We start from the raw sequence: 21,507 nt of genomic DNA, 5'->3' as shown, positions 1-21,507 counted from the left end.
TTGTCTAGAAGATTAAATTAAAATTTTAATACTTTTAGAATTTAATGCTGCCATATATTTAGTGCTAGAGAACTTTTTATACCATATGTTACAAAGAGATACAATTCCCTATCCAGGTTTTTATATTTAAAAATATTTAAAATCTCTCACATAAAATAGTAACTCATTATAACAATTTCATTTTAAGCAACTAAATAACCCTCCTCCTGACTAAATATACCTGCTCCCCATAAGCACAATTCCAAGGGCATTTATTATAACAAAACTAATATAACAACCAGTTCCTACAGTTCTTACCAAAGTCTTTCCATGACTTTTGTTTAGCTAGTTTTACACAGTGCTTTGCTTTTTTACATTTTTCTCTGTAATTCTTAAGCACAGAAGCTGATTTCCTTGCCCCAGAAACTTTCAATAAGCTTTCTAATTTCCTTAACTGCCTCTTTAACTTCCTGAGTCCATCATAGAATTTTGATTTTTCTATCCTTGCAGATTACCTTACCACATGCCTCTTTGGCTGAATCAATCAGTTTTCTTTAGGGTTTGCCATGTATCTCCAAGATTTGGTTCATGTTTTCAAACTCCTTCAGTTTTTCTTGAATAATGTTCACATATTTCAGTCTATGCTCCATATTCAATAACTGTTCAACTTTAAATGATTTCAAAACTTTCTTACACACCCTTCTTTTCAATATGAAGTTTAATTTTATCTTGATCACTTTCTATTCGAAATCCTCTGTGTACTCTTGTGCCTGAACCAATGTGAAAACATTGCTATCAACTATAACATAGTAATGAGACTTTTCTTATTCCATCTTCTATCCATGTGAATTTGTGCACATTTTTATGCTGGAACATAGTGTTAGTAGTAACTAATCCATGTCCTGAACAGAAGTCCAGCAGGCATTTACCATTATTATTAGCTTTGCTCTTTTCTCCAAATTTTTCAAAAAACAACTCTATGTCTGGTAATCATTTCCTACTCTGCTGTTTAGATCTGAAACAAGGAACAACTTTTCCTTTTTCTTTGTGCCAGCTGCCTACTCTAATGCTTCAAAAAATTCCTCCATTTCTTCCTTGGAAGAACTGTCTGTGAGACCAAAGGCACAAATAAGTCTCATTGTCCAGTTCCCCATTCTGATATTTGCCCACATCACTCTACTTGAGATTGCCTGCCATTCAAGAAGATTAGCCTCGTATTTTGTGTTGAATACTATGGATACTCCTTTTCCTTGATGGTCATTGCCTGAATATAACATATTGTATTTATTGCTCAGAAAGATCTCATCAGTTTTTGTCTTTTTTGTTTCAGTCACCCCTATTATGTCGATCTGGTATTTATCTAATTCCTCAGCTAGCTCCATTTCTTTGTCATTCAGGCTTCTTCAGGGGTGCTTAACGGTGAAAGCTATATACTGAGAGGAGACCTCCACATAGCCTTTAAAGGAATGAGAAGAACCGACCAGGGCTTCTGACCTAATGTCCAATCCTCACCTTCTCGTGGTGCACCCTGTTGGGTATCTACCTGGATAATGAATGAACGAGGATGGACTGGCAATTTGGGATTTAGCAGACCAAATTGTATTCTTATTGGCTTAAACCAAAATACTAAATGATGGCACAACATGACAAAATTTCATGCTTACTGGGGCGTCACCCGGTTAAACAAGGCCCCGTTGTTTTTGCCAGGAAACCAGGGTGAACAGCGAAAAGTCAGCTACTGGAACAAATCTGAAAACACACCCTAACTCAACATCACCAGAGTTAAAGATCAGTTCTCCGCATTCCTTAAAAGGTTACATGAAGGTCTCTTCCCAGTTAAACAGCTCTGAACCTTAAGCAGCAGGAAGATTGCAAAATATTCTAGAGGCTATTGAAAAAGTTTAGAAATAGAGGAAAAATTACTGCAAAAGGAATCAGAGATGATAAAGGTAACATGCAAATTGAATATATTCTAGATGTCTGGGGTAATTACTTTGAAAGACTGCTAAATGAAACAAGCAATGCCAACACACTGGTAGAAAACTTCCAACAAGAATGCATATTCATAACTGAAGTAGAAAAAGAGTCATCGAAAACCTGAAATGTGGAAAGGCAGCTGGAGTAGATGAAATTCGGCATAAATGCTCAAATATGGAGGTATCAAGGTTATAGTGGCTGCATTGCATAATTCAGAACTTCTGGTCAGAGGGTTGAATTCCAGATGGATGGAGCACAGCTCTCATAGTACACATGTATAAAAAAGGGAAATAAAACTGAATGTGTGTATTATAGTCTATTTCCTTACCAAGTGGATCCTGGTAAGATTTATTCAAGTATACTTAGACACAGCTAAGAAAAATTGAGAAAAGCAAGCTTGAAGAACAAGCAGGATTCAGGTCAAATACAGGTTGTCAGGATTAGACTTTCCACTTTAAGACAAATAGTTAAGAAATCTTGGGAATATAACAAGGATCTGTTTAAGTTTTGTAGATCTGGAAAAGCCATATGATAGAGTGTCAAGAAGAAAGCTTTTAAAATCTACAATAATATGATGTAAATGGAATATTATATCGAGCAATATTTTTTGATCAATATTCTATTTAAGCTGTAAGTCAGTAGTTAGAGGATGGGTGGTTATAAAATCAGGTGTGTGACAAGGGTGCACATTATCTCCACTGTTATTCATTATCCATATGGATCATATTATGAAGGAAAGTGGTATTAAATCTGATATTAAAATTGGCGAGGTTAATCTTAGCTCTTTACTTTATGCAGATAATGTTATACTTCTGAATAAATCCAGTACAAGCCTGAAAGATTCCCTGACTAAACTGAATAACTGTTGCAATAAATTTGGTATAAAAATCAGTAATAAAAAGACAAACAATGAAAATAAGGCAGAAACATTTGAAAATATCCACTGTATCCTGAATGGTCAACCAACAGAACAAGTAAAACATTTCAGTTATTTAGCACACTTTTTAGTGGAGATGGTAAATATAGAAATAGACAACAGAATCAATAAAGCTGGTATGGTAGGAAGTCAATTGAATAACTTTATATGGAATAAGAAAGAAATTAGTCAAAACACTAAATCAACTGTATACAAGACAGTGTTCAAACCAATTTTGACTTATGGATCTAAGAGCTATATTAGAAATAAACGCTTGATCAAAGACTGGAGACCTATGATATAAGTTCTGAGAAAGATTAGTGGAGTGAACAGATGGCATTAATAGCAGTATCAAATTAAAAATGAGGATATTTAAGTTAAGGGATATTATATCCCATATTTTTTCTTAGCCAAATAAGAAACTCAAAGAGTTTCATGTCGAATATAGAAACTATATAAAGTTCGGCGATTCCATGCATAAGCAAATACCTGGATAGAGCAGCAACTGACCCTTGAAGGTAGTGCAAGCTGAGGCAACTCATACAAAGGGTGGAGCAAGCTCCAATCACTATTCTTTATATTTACCCATAATGTGAACTTAACTCCTAGGAGCTGTCGCCGAATTGAAGCCTTTGGTTCTTCATTATAATTAGTAATAAAAATGAGGATATAAAGAAAGAACTTGCCATTGTTAGCATTCAGAAATGTGTATGGACACTTACACAATGGGAGAGGAAAGATTAGCTAAACAAGTGTTCTTTTCCAGGTTAGCAGGAAAACGACCCAGGGGAAGACGAAGATGTTGATGGACTGATACAGTAAAAAATGCCTTTAAAGAGAAATATAAGATCTGATAATATTGGAGTATTGACAGATAACAGATTAATATGGATGAAAATTTTTGATTGGAAGTTAGTAATGGTGTAACTTTTTCATGTTGTACTGTCATAGTATCCTGCACACCCCTGAAGGTACATGAATTCTTACAGTCCCTACAAGTGTGCAATAGTGAAGTTGACTATAGTTTAAGGAGAATAAGCACAATACTCAGTTCTGGCATCTTTCTGAAAAATAATTTCTTAAATATATAAAGCAAAGTCCATTTTCGGTGTTCACTTATAAGTCAAGAATGAATTAACTTATTTTGATGATGTCTTCACTAATAGAGGATATTCCAAAGATGTTTATGTGCATTTTCATCATGTACACTTCCAGATTATGGAGCAGTGATTCCCCCCCCCCTCCATGGCCTATACTGCAGTTTAACAATATAGGCCACTATTTTGTGGCCAGATATTGTTAATTTTTTTTAGATTTTGTTAAATTATATTGTTAGATATTGTGATAATTAAGTTTTTTTATTATTAACTGTGGTCAGGTATTGTTAATTTCTAAAAAAGATATTGATTTGGCTCAAAGATAAAATCAGGAGTCATAAAATCAATTCCATTATAAGAGCCGAGACAGCTTCTCAATGTGAGAAAGATCCAAGATTATTTATCAATGAAGCTTAAACAGGTGAGGATAGATAATCTGGTTTTGTCGCCAACCTTTAATGCACACATAAATGTTGAAATTTGCAGTTCTGTGAAATCCAAATATGTATTCAAATATATCAACAAGGGCTCAGGCCAAACTACATTTGCAAAATGAACGTAGCAAAGCAGATCTATAACAAACTGGCTGATATCAGTACCACTGAAGCCATTTGAAAGATTTTATCTTTTGATATTCATGAACACCATCCAACTGTAGTTCATAACACAGATGGTTAAAGAGTACACTTCTCAGAAAGCACTCAGCATAGTGAAGTCACCAAGGGACACAAGACTAACAGCCTTTAAGCTATGCATTGAAGATAATTTTGCCCAAACACTGACCTATAATGAAGTGCCTATACCTGGCATCAAAACAAATTTCAATGAAGAAGACAGGGTGCCAACATGGACGGTTATTCTGTTGTGAAAAAGAGCAATACTCTAGGTCGTGTTTATAGTGCATATCCCAATAATGCTGACTGCTTTTATTTATGAATGCTCTTGATGCAAGCGAAAGGACCAAAATCATTCAGCGACCTAAGAACAGTAAATGGTGTATTACATCCAACATACCAGGATTCATGTAAGGCTTTGAATTTGATAGATAATTCTCACTGGTTCAATTGTCTCACAGATGCAAAAATTTCAAAACACACCATTTTAATGCAATATTACTGACCCTCTATCGTTATGGTGAACTTACAAGAATCATTTTTCAGAAGATACCTTACACCAAGAACATTCTGAGGCTCAGTTTAATGAAGCAATATACGAGGCATTGATGAGACTTGAATCCATTGTTAAGTCACAAAAGTGTGACTTAACAATGTTCTTGATTTTGGTCTGCTGATACTAAACAATCCTTTGCCTCTAGATATAGATTTAATCCAGAAAACCTCAAACAATTTCAGTGAACTTTGGAATTTATTAAGTTGTCACAGACAATCACATTAACTTCAGATCAAGCTGAAGTTAATCATAATGTTTTAACAAGATGTGAAAATCAATCAGGAAGACTGATTTTTCACAGGTTGTACTGGGAAAACATTTTTACTAAACTGTTATTAGCCAAGTTGAGAAGTCAAGGTAAAATCACTTTGGCTGTGGCATCTTCAGGTATAGCAGCTACTCTATTGCTAAGTGGTCAAACTGATCATTCTACTTTCAAAGTAGATGTGACTAATGATGTATATGTGCAATATATCATACAAAAATGATTCCTTGACTATTTGGGATGAATGTACACTTTCATCCCAAATAGTCAAACGTTATGAGTGTTCTGTCAATCGTTACAACAATAAAAAATATGTTGAAACGATTGACAGAACACTGAGGGATATCAGATCAGATGATCAAAGAATGGGTGGAATAACTATTTTATTTGCTGGTGATTTTCGAAAAACACTGCCCGTTGTTTCCTGCAGAACCAGGGAAGACGATGTGAATGCCTGCCTTAAGAAATTGTCACTATGGCATGATATAGAGATTTCTCACAAAACCAACATGCGCGTTCGCCTACATGGAGACTCCAATGCACATTCCATTGGAAAATTGTTAAAAATTGGCAATGGTGAAGTACTGCAAAGAGACAGAAAAATTATATTCACACCTAATTATTGGAAAAATTGTCCAAACTACAGACAAACTGTTGTGCAGTGTCTACCTATCCATTGACAACATAACAGAAAATTCACTTAATCCACCTAATCTATAAATTCACTTAATCCACCTGGATCACCTGATCATCATCAAATCCGTGACATATACCTCAAGGGGCATACAGGATATGATAGTACTACATGAAAAATTTACATCATTACTAATTTCCCTAACTTCCTATCTACAATTTTCATCCAAATTAGTCTGTAACCTGTCAAGACTCCAACATTATCAGATCTTATATTTCTGTCTTCTAAGGCTCCTTTTACGGTATCAATCCACCTATATCTTGGTCTTCCTCTGGGTCTTTTTTCTACCAACTGGGCAGAGAACACCTGTTTTGCTAATCTTTCCACTCTCATTCTGTCTAAGTGACCATACCACCTTAGATCAGCTCTGCTAACACATTCCTGAATGCTGACAATATCAAGTTCCTTCCTAATATCCTTGTTTTTAATATGATATTGCCATTGATGCCATCTGTTCATGCCCCTAAACGTTCTCAGGACTCTCATATCTGCTGTCATATCTAGGACTCTCATGTCTCTAGTCTTTGGTAAAGAGTTTGACTTCTAAACCAGCTCTTAGATCCATAGGTTAAAATTGGTTTTATACTGTCTTGTATACAGCTAATTTAGTGTTTTGACTAATTTCTCTCTTATTCCATATAAATTTATTTAGTTGACTTCTTACCATACCCACTTTGTTGATTCTGTTGTCTATTTCCATATTTAATTTACCATCTTCACTAAAAATTGTGCCTAAGTAGCTGAAATGTTTCACTCGTTCTATAGGTTCTCCAATCACAATGCAGTTGATATTTTCAACATTTTCAATTCCCCACTCAGACCTATAGTAGATGCCACCAATGCACCTTGTTACAGACTGTCTAAACAGCTGGCCAACTCTGTCACCCCTCACCGGAAATTCAGCTTCCTATATAAAAAACTCGACCCACTTTAAAGCCCTCACAGAAAATTTAACCTTGAATAATACAGACATATTAGTAAGCTTTGATATCTCCTCTTTGTTTATCAATATTCCCTTAACTGACACTTTATCTCTCTTAGAAAACGTTTTGCCCTCTGACATCTTAGATCTCTTTTCCTTGCCATCAACTCTGGGTATTTCTCTTGGAATAACAAAATCTACAAGCAGATAGAGGGAACCGCCATGGGTTCCCCCCCCCCTACCAAATTCTATATGGAGGATTTCGAAAAACGAGCCATAGACTCAGCCCCACTCAAACCTTCTATCTGGCTAAGATATGTAGATGATGTGTTCTCTATTTGGCCTCATGGCCCAGACACGTTAGACTCCTTCCTTGGTCATCTCAATAGCCTACATCCAAGAATCCAGTTTACCATGGAAAAGGAAAAGAACAATTGTTTACCCTTCCTAGACACCTTAGTCACGCGCCTGCCTAATGATACACTTGCCTTCACTGTATACAGAAAACCCACACACACAGGCAGATACATTGACAAACTCTCCCACCACCACCCCTCACAACAATATGGCATCATTAAAACCCTTACCAAGAGAGCCCACAATCTTTGTTCCAGTGGAACTGCCCTCACTACTGAGCTTAACCACATACACAGAACTTTCCTCTCCAATGGCTAAAGCGAACACAGTATCAAAAAAATAATCAATTCCTCCCTCATTCCCCGTCCCTCTCGTCAACAAGATTTTAAAAATGCCATCACCATACCCTACATCCGAGGCACTTTGGAAAAAATAGCCAAGATACTAAAAAAGTATAACCTACACACAGCATATAAGCCCTACTGCAAACTTGCTACCCTTATCCGTTCTACGAAAGATCAGCTCCCTCCTCTCTCTCTGCCTGGAGTTTACAAAGTACCCTGTTCCTGTAAGCTTGCGTACTTTGGACAGACAGGCAGATCAGCATCCATCCGCCTGGAGGAACACAAGTCGTACATCGTTAAACACAACTATGGCCATTCAGGCTTGGCTGACCATGTTTTGGACACCACCCACAGAGTATCATGGAAGAAAACCACCATGCTCCACCACAGCAAATTCAAGAAAGAGAGACTTTTCTTAGAAGCAGCAACTCTCAGAAACCAACCAAATCTTAACAAATACGGTTGCATTAAGCTTCCGAAGATTTGGGAAACACTCATCACCAGAGGTCCCACCTTACATTCCAGGCCACCTACTACCGCCCTTAGAGGGCGCTCCACCTAAATAGGACTTTAGTGTTACCCACGTGGTTGGGCTTAGTATTGTAAGTTTTTGTGTGCATGTTACATTAATTTTTTTGTAATCCCCGTACATGTCCTAGTGACAAGGACGAAATATAGGAAGTATTAAATTCTATTTTAATTCTTTTTGAGTGTTGTAAAAAATCCATTAAACCTCCAACATAATTTTCAATGCTTCTGTCTATTTTCATTGACTTTGTCTTGTTATTGCTGCCCTTCATACCATATCTATTACAACAGTTATTCAATTCAGTAAGAGAATCTTGCAGACTTGTAGCAAATTTATTTAGAAGTATAACATCATCCAAGCAAAGAGCTGACAAAGAGCTGACATAAAGCAAAGAGCTGACATTAACATCTCCAATTTTGATATAAGATTTAATACAACTTTCCTTCATAATGTGACAGAGGACAATGTACATCCTAGTCTGACACCAGATTTAACACTGAACCATCTTCCTGTACTTCCTTCAATTCTAACTGCTGACTTACAACTCAAATAAAGACTAAGTATGGCTTGAAATAATGCCCCAATGACACCATATAACTGCAGAGTTTTGAACAGCCTCTCTCTCTTGGCACCTTGTACCTTTTCCAGATCTACAAAATTTAAATACAGATATCCATTATATTCCCATGATTTTTCAACTAATTGTCGTAAAGTGAATATCTGATCCTGACAGCCTCTATTTGGCCTGAATCCTGCTTGTTATTCACCGAGCTTCTCTTCCACAATCCTTCTCAATCGTTTCTCAAGTATACTTGTATAAATCTTACAAAGAACATGAAGTATAGAAATACCTTAATTCTCACATTCAGTTTTATTTCCCTTTTCATATATGGGTACTATGAGAGCTCTGCTCCAATCATCCAGAATTTATCCCTCTGTCCAGGCCTTCTGAACTATGCAGTGTAGCCACATATACCACCCTACTTCAGCATTTCTGTTCGAACATCATCAACTTCTGCTGCCTTTCCACATTTCAGGCTTTTGATGGCTTTTTCTACAAGTATTGGATATGTATTCCTGACTACATGCCTGGTCAGTGTGTTTTACCACTGTGCTGTCATCACTGCTCGTTTCATTTAGCAATTTTTCGAAGTAATTACTCCATACGTCAAGGATCTCTCTTTCTCCTGTTTTCATGTCACCTTTTTCATCTCTCCTTTTACAGCACTCTTCTTCATTTCTGAACTTCTTCAACCTAAAAAATATCTTGCCACCTTCTTGATATTTATTTTCTATGTTCTTACCAAAGTCTTCTCATGACTTTTGTTTAGATAGTTTTATACAGTGTTTAGATTTCTTACATTTGTCTCTGTATTCTCTAAGAGCACAATCTGGCTTATTTGCCAAAAACGTTTGATATGTTTTCTTCTTTTCTTTCACTGCCTCTTAACTTCCTGTGTCACCATGGAGTTCTGATTTTTCTATCTTTATAGACAACATCACCACATGCCTCTCTGGCTGAATCAATCATTGTTTTCTTCAAGATTTGCCACTAGATCTCCAAGGTTTGGTTCCTGTTCTCAAACTCTCATTTTTTCTTGAATGATGTTTGTGTATTTTAGTCTGCCGTTTACATCTGAGCTGCTCAACTTTTATTCGCTTTAAAACGTTCTTACGTGTTCTTCTTTTCAATATGAAATTCAATTTTATCCTGGATCGCCTGGTCATGAAATTAAATTGAAAATAGGTGTTACTATCACGTTACTAGGAAATCTCCCCCCCCCCCCCTCTAAATCTTTGCAATGGAATTAGGCTTTAATAAAATCGTTGAAACCGAATATGATAGAAGCTGTGATATTTACAGGTCCCGGTATTGGAGAAATTATCTTCATTTCTCAGACATCCCTCATTCCTTCAGACTATCTATTTGCATTCAAACAGTTATAATTTTCAATAAGAGTTTGCTCTGCAATGATGATTAATAAAGCCAAAGGACAGACCCTTAGACATGCAGGTTTAGATTTAAAAGGTGAATGTTTTGGACATGGGCAGTTATGTGTAGCATGTTCGAGTTAACAATCCTGAGAATTTATTTATTTTTGTCGAGGATGAAACTTCTAACGTTGTTTACAAAGAAGTGTTATAATGCTCACAATTCGACACAATGACGAAAGCATCAGCACCAAATACTCGAGTAAATACCTTGAAGTGAACTGCTAGCAGTATAACTCACCTTGGCAAAGCTGGAGAGCTCAGCTAGTCACATAAAATGTTGAGTTCACAATAATGCAAGTAAAGAACAAAATTTATTTAAACATTTTTACACACTCTGGCTATGGAAAAATTTTACTGTTAGTTCAATTATTAAATTAGAATAAGAAAAGCACGATTATTATTATTATGTGACACCTCCAGGGAATCAAGACCTCAATGAGGGAGGCTACAGATCACCTAAACCATCTTATACTGATTCACACAAGATGCACTCACCACTTCAAGAGGCAATCTAGCTTTCATTCCTTTCTTAAACACTTACTTAATTTCCATGGATGTCTCCATGTTTTCTTCCCACTTTCCATATAATGAAAAATTTTTTCAGACAATATCCCATTCAGAAATTTAGACCATCATCTAACACCGTCTGCACACAGTAGTCTGTGTGCAGACGGTGTTAATTCTTTGGGCCTTAGCTCTCACTGAAAAATACAGTTGATGTATTTACCTCCTCTCTTGGCAAGAAGAGATAACATCAAATTACCATGTTTTTTTGGGGTATTATAGACAGAATAAGAGACTAACCAATACATGCAAGTCATATGCACCAAACATTATGTATGTTACACTGTGTACTGAAACTGAGTTTTTAAGAACCACTGTAAACAAGAATTTTAATTTTATTGAATTTATTTATCATTCTCAACCTGTGGGACTACAACAGTGCCAAATGGTAAAACTTTTGGGATTTCTATGCCTTATTTCTGTCTCATTACTGCTTCCATCTTCTGATTCTTAGCACCTGCTCTAACAGAAATTATTCTCACTGGGAGGAGGAGAGTCTTTTATTCACCCACTCCAATCAATCCTTACATCTTTCATTCTAAACGATACTAAAAAAAACTGTTTCAACTGCTGCCCAAAATAGTACAAGCCAAAAATACAGCATATGCCCAGTGGAATCAAAAACTCCAACCAATTATGCAGCTTGCCCCACCCACACACACACACACACCAAAAATCAAAATAAAAAAAATCAAAATCAGATTTTGTAAGGGCTTATCTTCTATCCAAATGGCAGCCAAGTCTTCTGATCCCTCACAAAGGCTGTGGGATGCAATTTCTGTCCTTCCATGTTTAAACTTCTCACATTATGTAATGGTATAATGGTAATATCTAGAGATAAGGTACATTTTCCACTATTTCACAAACTATCCACAGTAAGCCTCCTCTGAAATTTAACCAGAAAAGTACTCAGTAGCCTTGATACCAATAAGTTTCATGGCACTGATGGCATTCCTCCAGTTATTCTAAAAGCTTGTGCTTCAGAACTCACACCCATCCTATATTGTCTCTTCAAGCTATCATTCTCTCATCTGGCATCTATCCATTTTATCTCAAGAATCCTGTCTAATTTCCTGGAAAAAAAGGTCATGCCACTTTAACAATACTCTTCTCACCAACTAGGATCAGTTTCCTCTTCTTTGGTTAACTTTCACATCTAACCTATCCCAGCACAAGAACATCAGAATTCTCGTGCTGGGATAGGTTAACTTCTTCCAGGTAAACTCTTAAAACTTATCAAATCCATGTTACCTTATAGTACTTTTCCCATGTTTGGGATAGTGAACCTAAGACAAAATGCTTCATTATATTTCAAAAATGCAAATTTGCTTACCTGATGACCCCCCAACCCCCTCCAGTTGCTTTCCTATAGACACTATTGATGTTATGTCTTTTCTACAGATTTTTCCATAGGTGCTGGTCCACTGAACTAGCCACTATCCATATACAGTTCAGCTCCAAACTTATTAAACCAACTACTTGTCACATTCCTCCATTCCCTATGCTTCTCTTTAGAACAGTCTTCCCTAAACTGTTTTCCTCAATGATTATAATCTTTAGATCTTGAAGCAAAAAAAAAATCCTTTCTCCACTGGGATCTTTCTCCAATCTTTCTCCAAGACTTTTTGACATGACACTGTCATGTCAAAAAGTCTTGGGATCTCATGTGCCCTAAACATGAAATGTAACTACAGTCACAAAAAAAAAAAAAAAACTGTATACTTAAGTAAATTAATTAAATACTGTTTTAATTAATTTTTTTAATATATGAAATTACATTTAAAATTGTAAAAAAAAAAATCCATCAAATTTAACACTGGAACTACAGCTGTTTGTAATTACCTGGATTATGACCAAGAGCATATAACAAGCATAGAGAGAACAAAGCTGAATGATCATTGTCAGTGCAATCAAGGGCATTAAAAACAGATTCTAGAAATGGTCTGTAAAGAAAAATACTGAAATTAACCACCAGAGAAACTTAAGTAAACAGAAAAAAAAAATTTTAATTACTTCTTAAAATTAATTTATTAAAATCTAAGTTAGATATTTCTAATTCAAAAATTCCATAATATGTGATCAAACAATATTGTGACACCATAAAACATGCAATTACAAGTAACTCAATATGCATGATCTAGAAATATGCAATACCATATCCCAAGACATGTTTAAATATGAGCATGAAACTTTTTAACAAAGATTTTCATTAAATATATATTTATTACATATATTTGGACCTAACCATCAGTTCATTGGTCTATTTTCAAAACCATTTGGTCTAAGATTTCAGCATAATAAATTACCATCACTGTTAAATAAAATAACTTTAGCTAAATGTACCTTGCAAGTATTTATGATGTACATCTTAGGTGCAGAGCTCCTCCACATAGTAAAGATGCATGTCCTTAGCTTGTGGTTTGAGTCATGGCAATTCACAAAATTGGTCATTTAGGTCTCAAGACCTAAACTTTTGAACCGTCTTTCTGAGCTGTTGTACCAGACAAAAGTGAAAACATTGCAAGCATTGCTCAACTACATTTTGATGTTATAGACAGAATAAGAGACTAACCAATACATGCAAGTCATATGCACCAAACATTATGTATGTTACGTGTATTGAAACTGAGTTTTTAAGAACCACTGTAAACAAGAATTTTAATTTATTGAATGAAACACTTGCCCAGGTTATATGGTTACTTATTTCTTTTTACCACTGAAAATGCCAGTTTATTTTAAAAGAATTTGAACAGTCACAGTGTTCATTATCAGACCAAGATCCACACGATTTTTTTTTTACTCCAAAAGCTCTCTGCTATAAGCCCCAAATTTATACACATTTCTCCTATATGCAGATATAATTTGTGACAACTATTATTGTCAAGTTGGTTGAATGATTTGGATTAGCAGCCAAAGTAACTCAGGCTATGAGTCCATTACTGTTAAGGAGATTAATATGTTCAAATTTATTATTAAAGCTTTCATCAAATTGAAGTTACTTATGCTTGAATAAAAGATTGTTAACAGGAAGTGAGAAGAGAAAAAAAAATGTTGATATTTTGGAAAAAACTTTAAAAGAAATTTGCAAGTAGCAAATTTTGTATAAAGAATGTTTAACATATTCTTGAGGGGTAATATTCTTCTTCATACTTAAAGAGGATGCATGTTCATTAATACTGCTTAAATTGTATGGCATTATCTGGTTGGAGTAAAGGACAAAGCTAATAAGTAGCTGTTGGATTTATGTTCTGGATATGAACTTAGTCATTACTAAAATGTTACAACAAAGATGTACATAAATTTACACAGAGAGAATGCACAAAATATAAAATGTCCTATTGACTATGTAATCACTGAATATGATACTCTTAAAGTGATTAGAATACAAGAAAATACACATGAGATATTTGAAATCCAAAGTGATCACCTTAGTTTTGAGCAGGATAAAAATGATCTTAGCTATTGAAAATAGCTTAAAAAAAGGTTCTAAAAAGAAGCAAAGAAACTTTTAGAGGTGAACTGTAGACTATACAAATATTATTGCTCACCACAGTTTGGTTCTTGAAGACAAGAACTAAACATTGAAGACTCAGTTTCAAACTAAAAACACTGAGCCAGGGAGATATCTAGTGAAGGTATCTGCCAGGATACAAAACTTCAAACTCTATGATCGACTCAAAGAGGCAGTCCTGGAAAAAGGAAAGCATACTGAAAGTACAGGCACATCCCAGTCATACAACATGCTGGGTTCCAGTCCACTGTCTGTATAGCAAATTTAATTATATAGTGAATCACTGTCTTTTTTTTTTTGCTCTCCCCCTCCCACTTGCCGATGCATGTGATGACTTCATGTTTTCTGCAGTTATGTGTGTGCATAGATGATGCAAATAAAGTGTTGATTTATGTCATTCCCACAAACGAAAAGTTATTCTAAATAGCCTGGCTTAAGAGAACACGGCAACTGGTTTGGTCATCAACCTGTATCATTAAAAGTTTTTCCAATTTGGCAATAAGATTGTCACGTTTAAGGGTAGCTGTAGTATTAACTAGTGTAACACCAATAGTGTGAGGTAAGTTTAGCATGCGGCCTCTGTGTTCGATGCACCAGCATTACCAATTTTAATCATAATGGGTTAATACTTTTCAACTAGAAGCAACAGCATCCATAATCTGATTTTTACTGCCATTGTTAACAACAATGAAATGAAAGGAAATAATTATGAACATTAATACTTATGGCTATTTTGCCAATTTTCATAAGGAGTACCCTGCGTATTATGTCAATGGCTTTTTTAGTCCAATTAAATTAAAACATTGATGATGTATTTTAAAAATAAAGTAGAAGTAATATACAAGGAATTTTTGATATACCTTTATAGAATCCTCAAGATTAACTTTTTATGGAATGGCATTAGAAATATATTGATAAACATTATCAATATACCAGACAGAAAAGTCCATCTCTCTTCACCTAGAAAAACACCAACATGACATTTCTTATAACAGAACCCATGCTAGTGCCCTATCCCACACATTTATTCTCTGCCAATACTAATGTTGAAGGAAGACAACATCAAATAGACTGGAACTTAACTTCAAACATCCATAAATGCTCCGACGAATTAGAAAGATGCATCTTGGAATCCAAAGAAATAGCTCTCAACCGTACCCATCTAAACAGCAATCTCAGTTACAGCCTACCTGATTCACATAGCGCTGTAATCCAGTTTTGGCATACTCATGATATCATTCACATGCAAAGTGCAAAAATTCATATCAGGGATGAACTACAAAATTTAAAGAAAGGGGAAGGATAAAATTTAAGATTTAAAAAAAAAATAAATAAATAAATAAAATGGAAGTACGGGGTATGAGCCATTTCGACTAGTGTCATCTTCAGAGCTCATGGGCAAAGTGGGGTCTGTCATGTCTGTCATTATTCTCAGAAATAATATTTATAATTATGTGATTGAGCGAAGATTAGATTTATATGAAAGGGACGGCCTACACCTGAATGCATTTGGTATCGGGAGCTAGAAAAACTAATAACTGGTGTGCGACCTAACACAGAGAGTCAAGGAAACTAAATTATAAAGGGAGGAATGGTGTGAATGTGAGTGTAAGAGCAACAATGTTATATAACTGTATTAATGATGGGAATGGGCTTTGTCAAGGGAATGTTTACAGCTAGAGAATGATTTCAGGTTTGTGTTCTTCCGGTTCGGACCCATCATATGTGTGCAAAGATGTCTACATGTGTAAGGCATTAGAGAATAATAGATCTTCAAGTTGTCCAACTGTGTCAGGCACTCTGCAGACAAGACAACACAAAAGAACAAACAGGTAGATTATTATGTCTGTAAATGAATGCTAGAAGTATCAGAAACAAAGGGATAAAGTTTGTTGCCTTAGTCAATATGTTGAAACCTCAGATTGTAGGTATTAGTGAGACCTGGCTATCAGAATCAGACCTACTAACTGGTATCAAGTGTCAAGGGTACAGATTTTTAGGAAGGATAGGAGAGGAGGGAGCATGCTGCTAATGATATCGGATGACTTGAATCCAGTTAGAGTTGAGATCTATGATTGAAGTACTACTACTAACAATATTTCATGTGGCAGTGAGTTTGAAGCCATCTGGTGTGAAGTGGAGTCTAACAAGACTAATTACATAGTGGGGTGAATTGGTTACTAGTTATGAAGAAATGCATCACCAAATAGAAAAGATGAGCACGAAAAAAGTAATCATAATGAGAGACTTTAATTATCCAAATATTGATTGGGTAGCAGTAGAATCTCATGAGAAGAATGAAAATACATTTATTGAGCTGTTGCAGGACAATTTCCTCAGGCAGCATATGACAGAAGGAACTCTAGGGCAAAGAGTATTCATTTTGATTATAGCGTCAGAGGGCATTTCAGTTAAAGAAGTAACTATTCTAATTAAAAGAAACACACGTATTAACCACAGTGAAAATTATTTAACTGTAAATATTTCATCCTAAGTATCTTAGGACATCATCACCTGTTGGCGAGAGTGATCATAAGGTACTCACTTGGGAAGTGACTAAATTTATGAATGTTCCATTCAGAAAAGGTTACATGCTGAACTACAAAGCAGGAAATTACGACCAAGTGAGGAGTATACTGAGTTCAGTGGAATGGGATCGGTTGCTGGATGGAAAAAATATCAACAGTGCATGAGAAGCATTTAAACAACACTTGAATGATGTGATATCAGAATGTGTCCCAAGAGTTCGAAGAACAAATAGAGTAGGAATCAAACGGATGTGTAATCTTATTAAGCAAGAGATTCATAAGAAAAGGAGAAGATGTGGAAGGAATACCGTGTGCATAAGGATGATGTCCATTATAAACGTTATAAGCAGCAAGCTAGAATAGTCACAAATGTTGTATGGAGAGTAAAGTCTGAGTATAAAAAAAACTGGCTCCACGTGCTAAAGACAACCCACAAGAATTACATCAATATGCTGCAAGTAAAAGAATGAATATGAAAGAATAACACTTCTAAATCCTGATGGTGTGAGGGTTACAGATGCAAAAGAGGTTGTTCATTTAATGAGTGTCCATTTTGTTAAAAGTTATTGACCTAGTGTACGCAACATTGAGCTCACTGTTACCTCTTCACTAGATGAAGAAGCATAGGTGTATGAGGACGAGAGTATTAGAGCTGTTGCACAAATTGAATAACAATTCAGCAATAGGGACTGATGAGATATCAGCACGTGTGGTAAAAGAGTGTTCAGCTGAACTGGCCATTCCTTTGACCAGGCTGTTTAATACGAGATTCAGAACAGGGAAGATTCTGCAGGGATGGAAGGAATGTATGGTAATTCCATCGCACAAGGATGATGCAAAGACCAGTGTATCCAACTATCGACCAATTAGTATCTCAAGAGTGGTGGTGAAGATTTTGGTTAGGGCTTGCATACAGAAATGGGTTGACAGTGAATCTCTACTTTGCAATGAACAACATGGGTTTACTAAGGGAAGGTCATGTTTTAGCAACTTGTTAACATTCTATAACAATGTTACCATTGAACTAGATAAGGGGAATGGATACACCATGATACTTTTGGATTTTGCTAAGGCTTTTGACAGAATACAGAATACTGCTGCATAAATTGGAATAAATGGGTGTGGATTATATTATAGAATATTAGCATGGATAAGAGGATGGCTGACTGACAGATATCACAAAGTGGTATATAGGGGATATGAGTCTGCAAGATTTAAGGTAACTAGTGGTGTACCACAAGGATCAGCACTTGGTCCACTGTTATTCAACCTGTACATTAATGATATTGGGAAGGATTTGACAAGCAACATACAGCTATATGCTGATGATGCAAAGATATGTACAGTAATCAGGAATACTGCTGATATGCAGTTCTTGCAGAATGGTTTGAATATGCTGGAATTCTGGGCATGGGAAAGTGGGTAACAGTTCAATGTCAGTAAATGTCAAGTCATTCACTTCGGAGTGATTAGATATCCAATGTGATACCATATTAGTTTAGGATTAGGCTAGAAGAAACTGATGAGGCTAAGGATCTTGGAGCGTTAATAGATAGGAAGTTGAAGTTCAGGGGTCATGTGGCAAAGATTGCAAATACAACTCAAAAGATAGTTGCAATGCTGAAATGAACATTCACATCTAAAGATAAGGATGTTATTTTGCCTCTTTACAAGGTCTTGATAAGACTTCAATTGAACTATTGTGCGCAGGTCTGGTCTTCTGGTTTCTGATTGAAGAGAGAGTACATAGAAGAGTATTAAAAATTATATCAGGATTGTGGGTTGACTGATTATGAAGACAGATTGAGAATTTGTAGACTGCAGACACTAGCAGACAGGAGAAAGAGGGGATATATAATTGAGACTTACAAACTTCTGAAAGGGTCATACAGGATTTCAATTGATGAAATTTATGACAGGTGGGGAAAGGACAAGAGGGCATCCTTGGAAGCTGGGAATGAAGGCCGCTAAGAAGGGAGTGAGGTCTAGATTTTTCTCTCAAAGGGTGGTGCATGATTGGAATGGATTGCCATTAGATGTTGTGAGTGCAAGCAGTGTGAATGAATTCAAGCATACATATGATTGCTAGTGTGTGTGTGTGTAGTACATGGCCTCCCTCTATGAATCTTACTCTATGGAGATCTCTCTTAATAATAATAATTATTATTATTATGAACAGTTTATGATTAACAGCAAAACACCAAAACAGAGATGCAGTGAACAATGATATCACAAATAAGCAGCTGCCAACTGCACATTGACTGATTCAAGGTAGTGTCACATTGCTGAAACTGTTGTGTGAATGAATGCAACATCGTATAAAGGGCGAAATGGTCATAACTGAAAGCATCATAGGAACAGATCATCGTAAAGAGAAGATTTGTAAGGCGAGGTATTTATGTACCTATGAAATAACTAGACAGTGAATACTTCCTGAGAGAATACAGAGACACATAGAAAACAAATATCACAAAAGATGCTAAAATGTACTGAAGGCAAACAATGATGGTGACAAAAAAAACTGAGAATTCTGACTGTCTGGAATAATCACTTTGAAAGACTGTGGAAAGGCAGCTAGACTAGATAATATTCAATTAGAAATGCTCAAAGATAGAAATATAAAAGTTTTACAGGATTAAACCACACAGTTCAGAATGCCTGCTAAGAAGGCTGAATTATAGATGATCACAGTACAGTTCTCAAAGTACCTCTCCATAAAAATGGAAATAAAACTTAATGTGAGAATTAGAAGAATTTCCCTACGGAGTGTCCTAGGTAAGATTTATACAACCACACTTGAAAAGAGGCTAAGAAAAATTGTAACATGAGAAGAACGAGGCGGGTTGATGGACTGACTGAGGGGTTGTCAGGATCACACAAACAGTTGAAAAATCATGAGTATAACCAGACCTGTATTTAAGTTTTGTAGATCCTGAAAAGGAGTATAATAAGGTGCCAAGATTGTACTGCAGTATTACACTTAGATGATGCATTTGGAGTATAGAGAACAATCCATAGCCTATATTTAAATCAGTGGTCAGAAATCAGAAAGATGATTGATGTACAATCATGTATAAGACAAGGTGCCTATTATCTCCACTCTTATTTGTCATGTATATGGAACAGATCATAAAGTTAAAATCTATATCAAAATCTATATGAAGATATTCACCTTGGTTTTTTACATTAAGCAGATGAATTAAATCCCAGCATGTATTGATAAAATCTCTCATGATATGTGACTTTGTAACTTATGTTCATTTTTACATTTTTTTTTTTGTTTAGGAGAATATACTTGGAGTAATGTTAATTTTTTTGACTGAAATAATCTTTTCTGTAATAATATTGCATTGTACCTTTGTTAAAATAATGTGGCACATGATGTCATCACGTAAGGCTATTAAGTAATGTTAAATCAATAAGCCTAATGCAAAGAATAGCAAAGAATTCTGAGAATTGCCCTAGATGAAAATTTCCAGATGTGCAAAGAATGACGTCAGCATGTCCAAAGGACAACAAGTGACCATTTTCAAGAGAGGCATGCATGCACACAACAGAGGTCCAGGCCTATATAAGGCAAGTCACTGGGAAGAAATTTTGTCTTAGGATTTTCTAAGCCTTCTCTTACCTGAGTCCACCGTCACGTAGGGTTTGCTGTCAAAAATCTAAAGAGAAGTATCATGGGTTTCGAGTCCATCACCAAGCAAGAAATATTGTGTTGATCATCTCGAGAGGAAGAAACTGTACATCACTGTGTTAAGGGTTCTATAAGGCAAAGCATAGTCGACAACCCCGACAAGGAAGAAATTTAGCGCGAAAACAGGAACAAGTCAGCAAGCAGAAAGAAAGACAAGAAGAAGACTTATGCATGAACAAAAGGTTAATGTGAAAGACTGCGTGCTGGACAAGAATTGTAAGTAGTTGTAATACTGAACAAGACTGTATGTCAAGTGGCTATGTTATGAGATAATGTATATTAATGTTGAAATAGGCTTAAACAAGGTATGCCTTATATTCAATTAATGTTATGCTAGATTGTGAATTATCTTAGGACTAAAGTTAGATTAGAAGGAATTGAGACTAGCAAGAGTATTGTAATGACACTGTATATATGTAAATTATTCTGTAAATAATTCCTTTTGACTTAATTAAATGGTTTGTGAACAACACATGGGACTGATTATGTCAATGCACGATCTTAAATAAAAAATAAAAATTAAAAAATAATCGATCTGCATAAGATAGAAGTTTATGGGATTTTTAATTAAACCATGACTAGTTTAAAGTAAGGAGATATATGTGCAGGAAATATAAATGTTATCTGCTTTGTCTTAAAATCTCACACTAAATATATAGTCTAACTAGTGCAGTGATTAAACAAATAAATTTGTTAGACTATAGAGCGTGAGAAATAAGATATAGTAAAATAAATAAATGGTGGTTACATTATCACATATCTACAGGATTCTTTAAATTGAATAATCCTCATTTGACACAAAAATCAGCAAATAAAAAGATAAACACTGTTAAAAGAGATAGGAACAATAAAAGCATCCCATTTTGTAGATTTTTCTTTGCATTCTCAAGGGAGTATCCACAGAACAAGAGAAATATTTCTGCTTGCTGTATAAAGCAAGAATAAGCAAGGATAATATGCCA

General features: G+C 35.4%; 1 protein-coding gene across 3 annotated transcripts in view; it reads right to left on the bottom strand.

Annotated features, from left to right (window-relative positions):
* The window catches only part of ema (C-type lectin domain containing ema), a 335,572-nt gene that overhangs the window by 178,492 nt on the left and 135,573 nt on the right, over positions 1-21,507 (bottom strand). For all 3 annotated transcript variants that reach the window (XM_090407474.1, XM_090407476.1, XM_090407475.1), the window contains exon 13: positions 12,652-12,752. In XM_090407474.1, the coding sequence (XP_090263600.1) occupies positions 12,652-12,752 (101 nt within the window). The remainder of the gene's footprint in view (positions 1-12,651; positions 12,753-21,507) is intronic.

This window comes from Typopeltis vanoorti, chromosome 17 (assembly GCF_054136105.1).
Source record: "Typopeltis vanoorti isolate ZY-2024b chromosome 17, IOZ_Tvanoo_1.0, whole genome shotgun sequence".
Taxonomy (NCBI): Eukaryota; Metazoa; Arthropoda; class Arachnida; order Uropygi; family Thelyphonidae; genus Typopeltis; species Typopeltis vanoorti.
The sequence above is the reverse complement of the archived record's forward strand: the minus strand, read 5'-3'. Positions and strand labels throughout refer to the sequence as shown.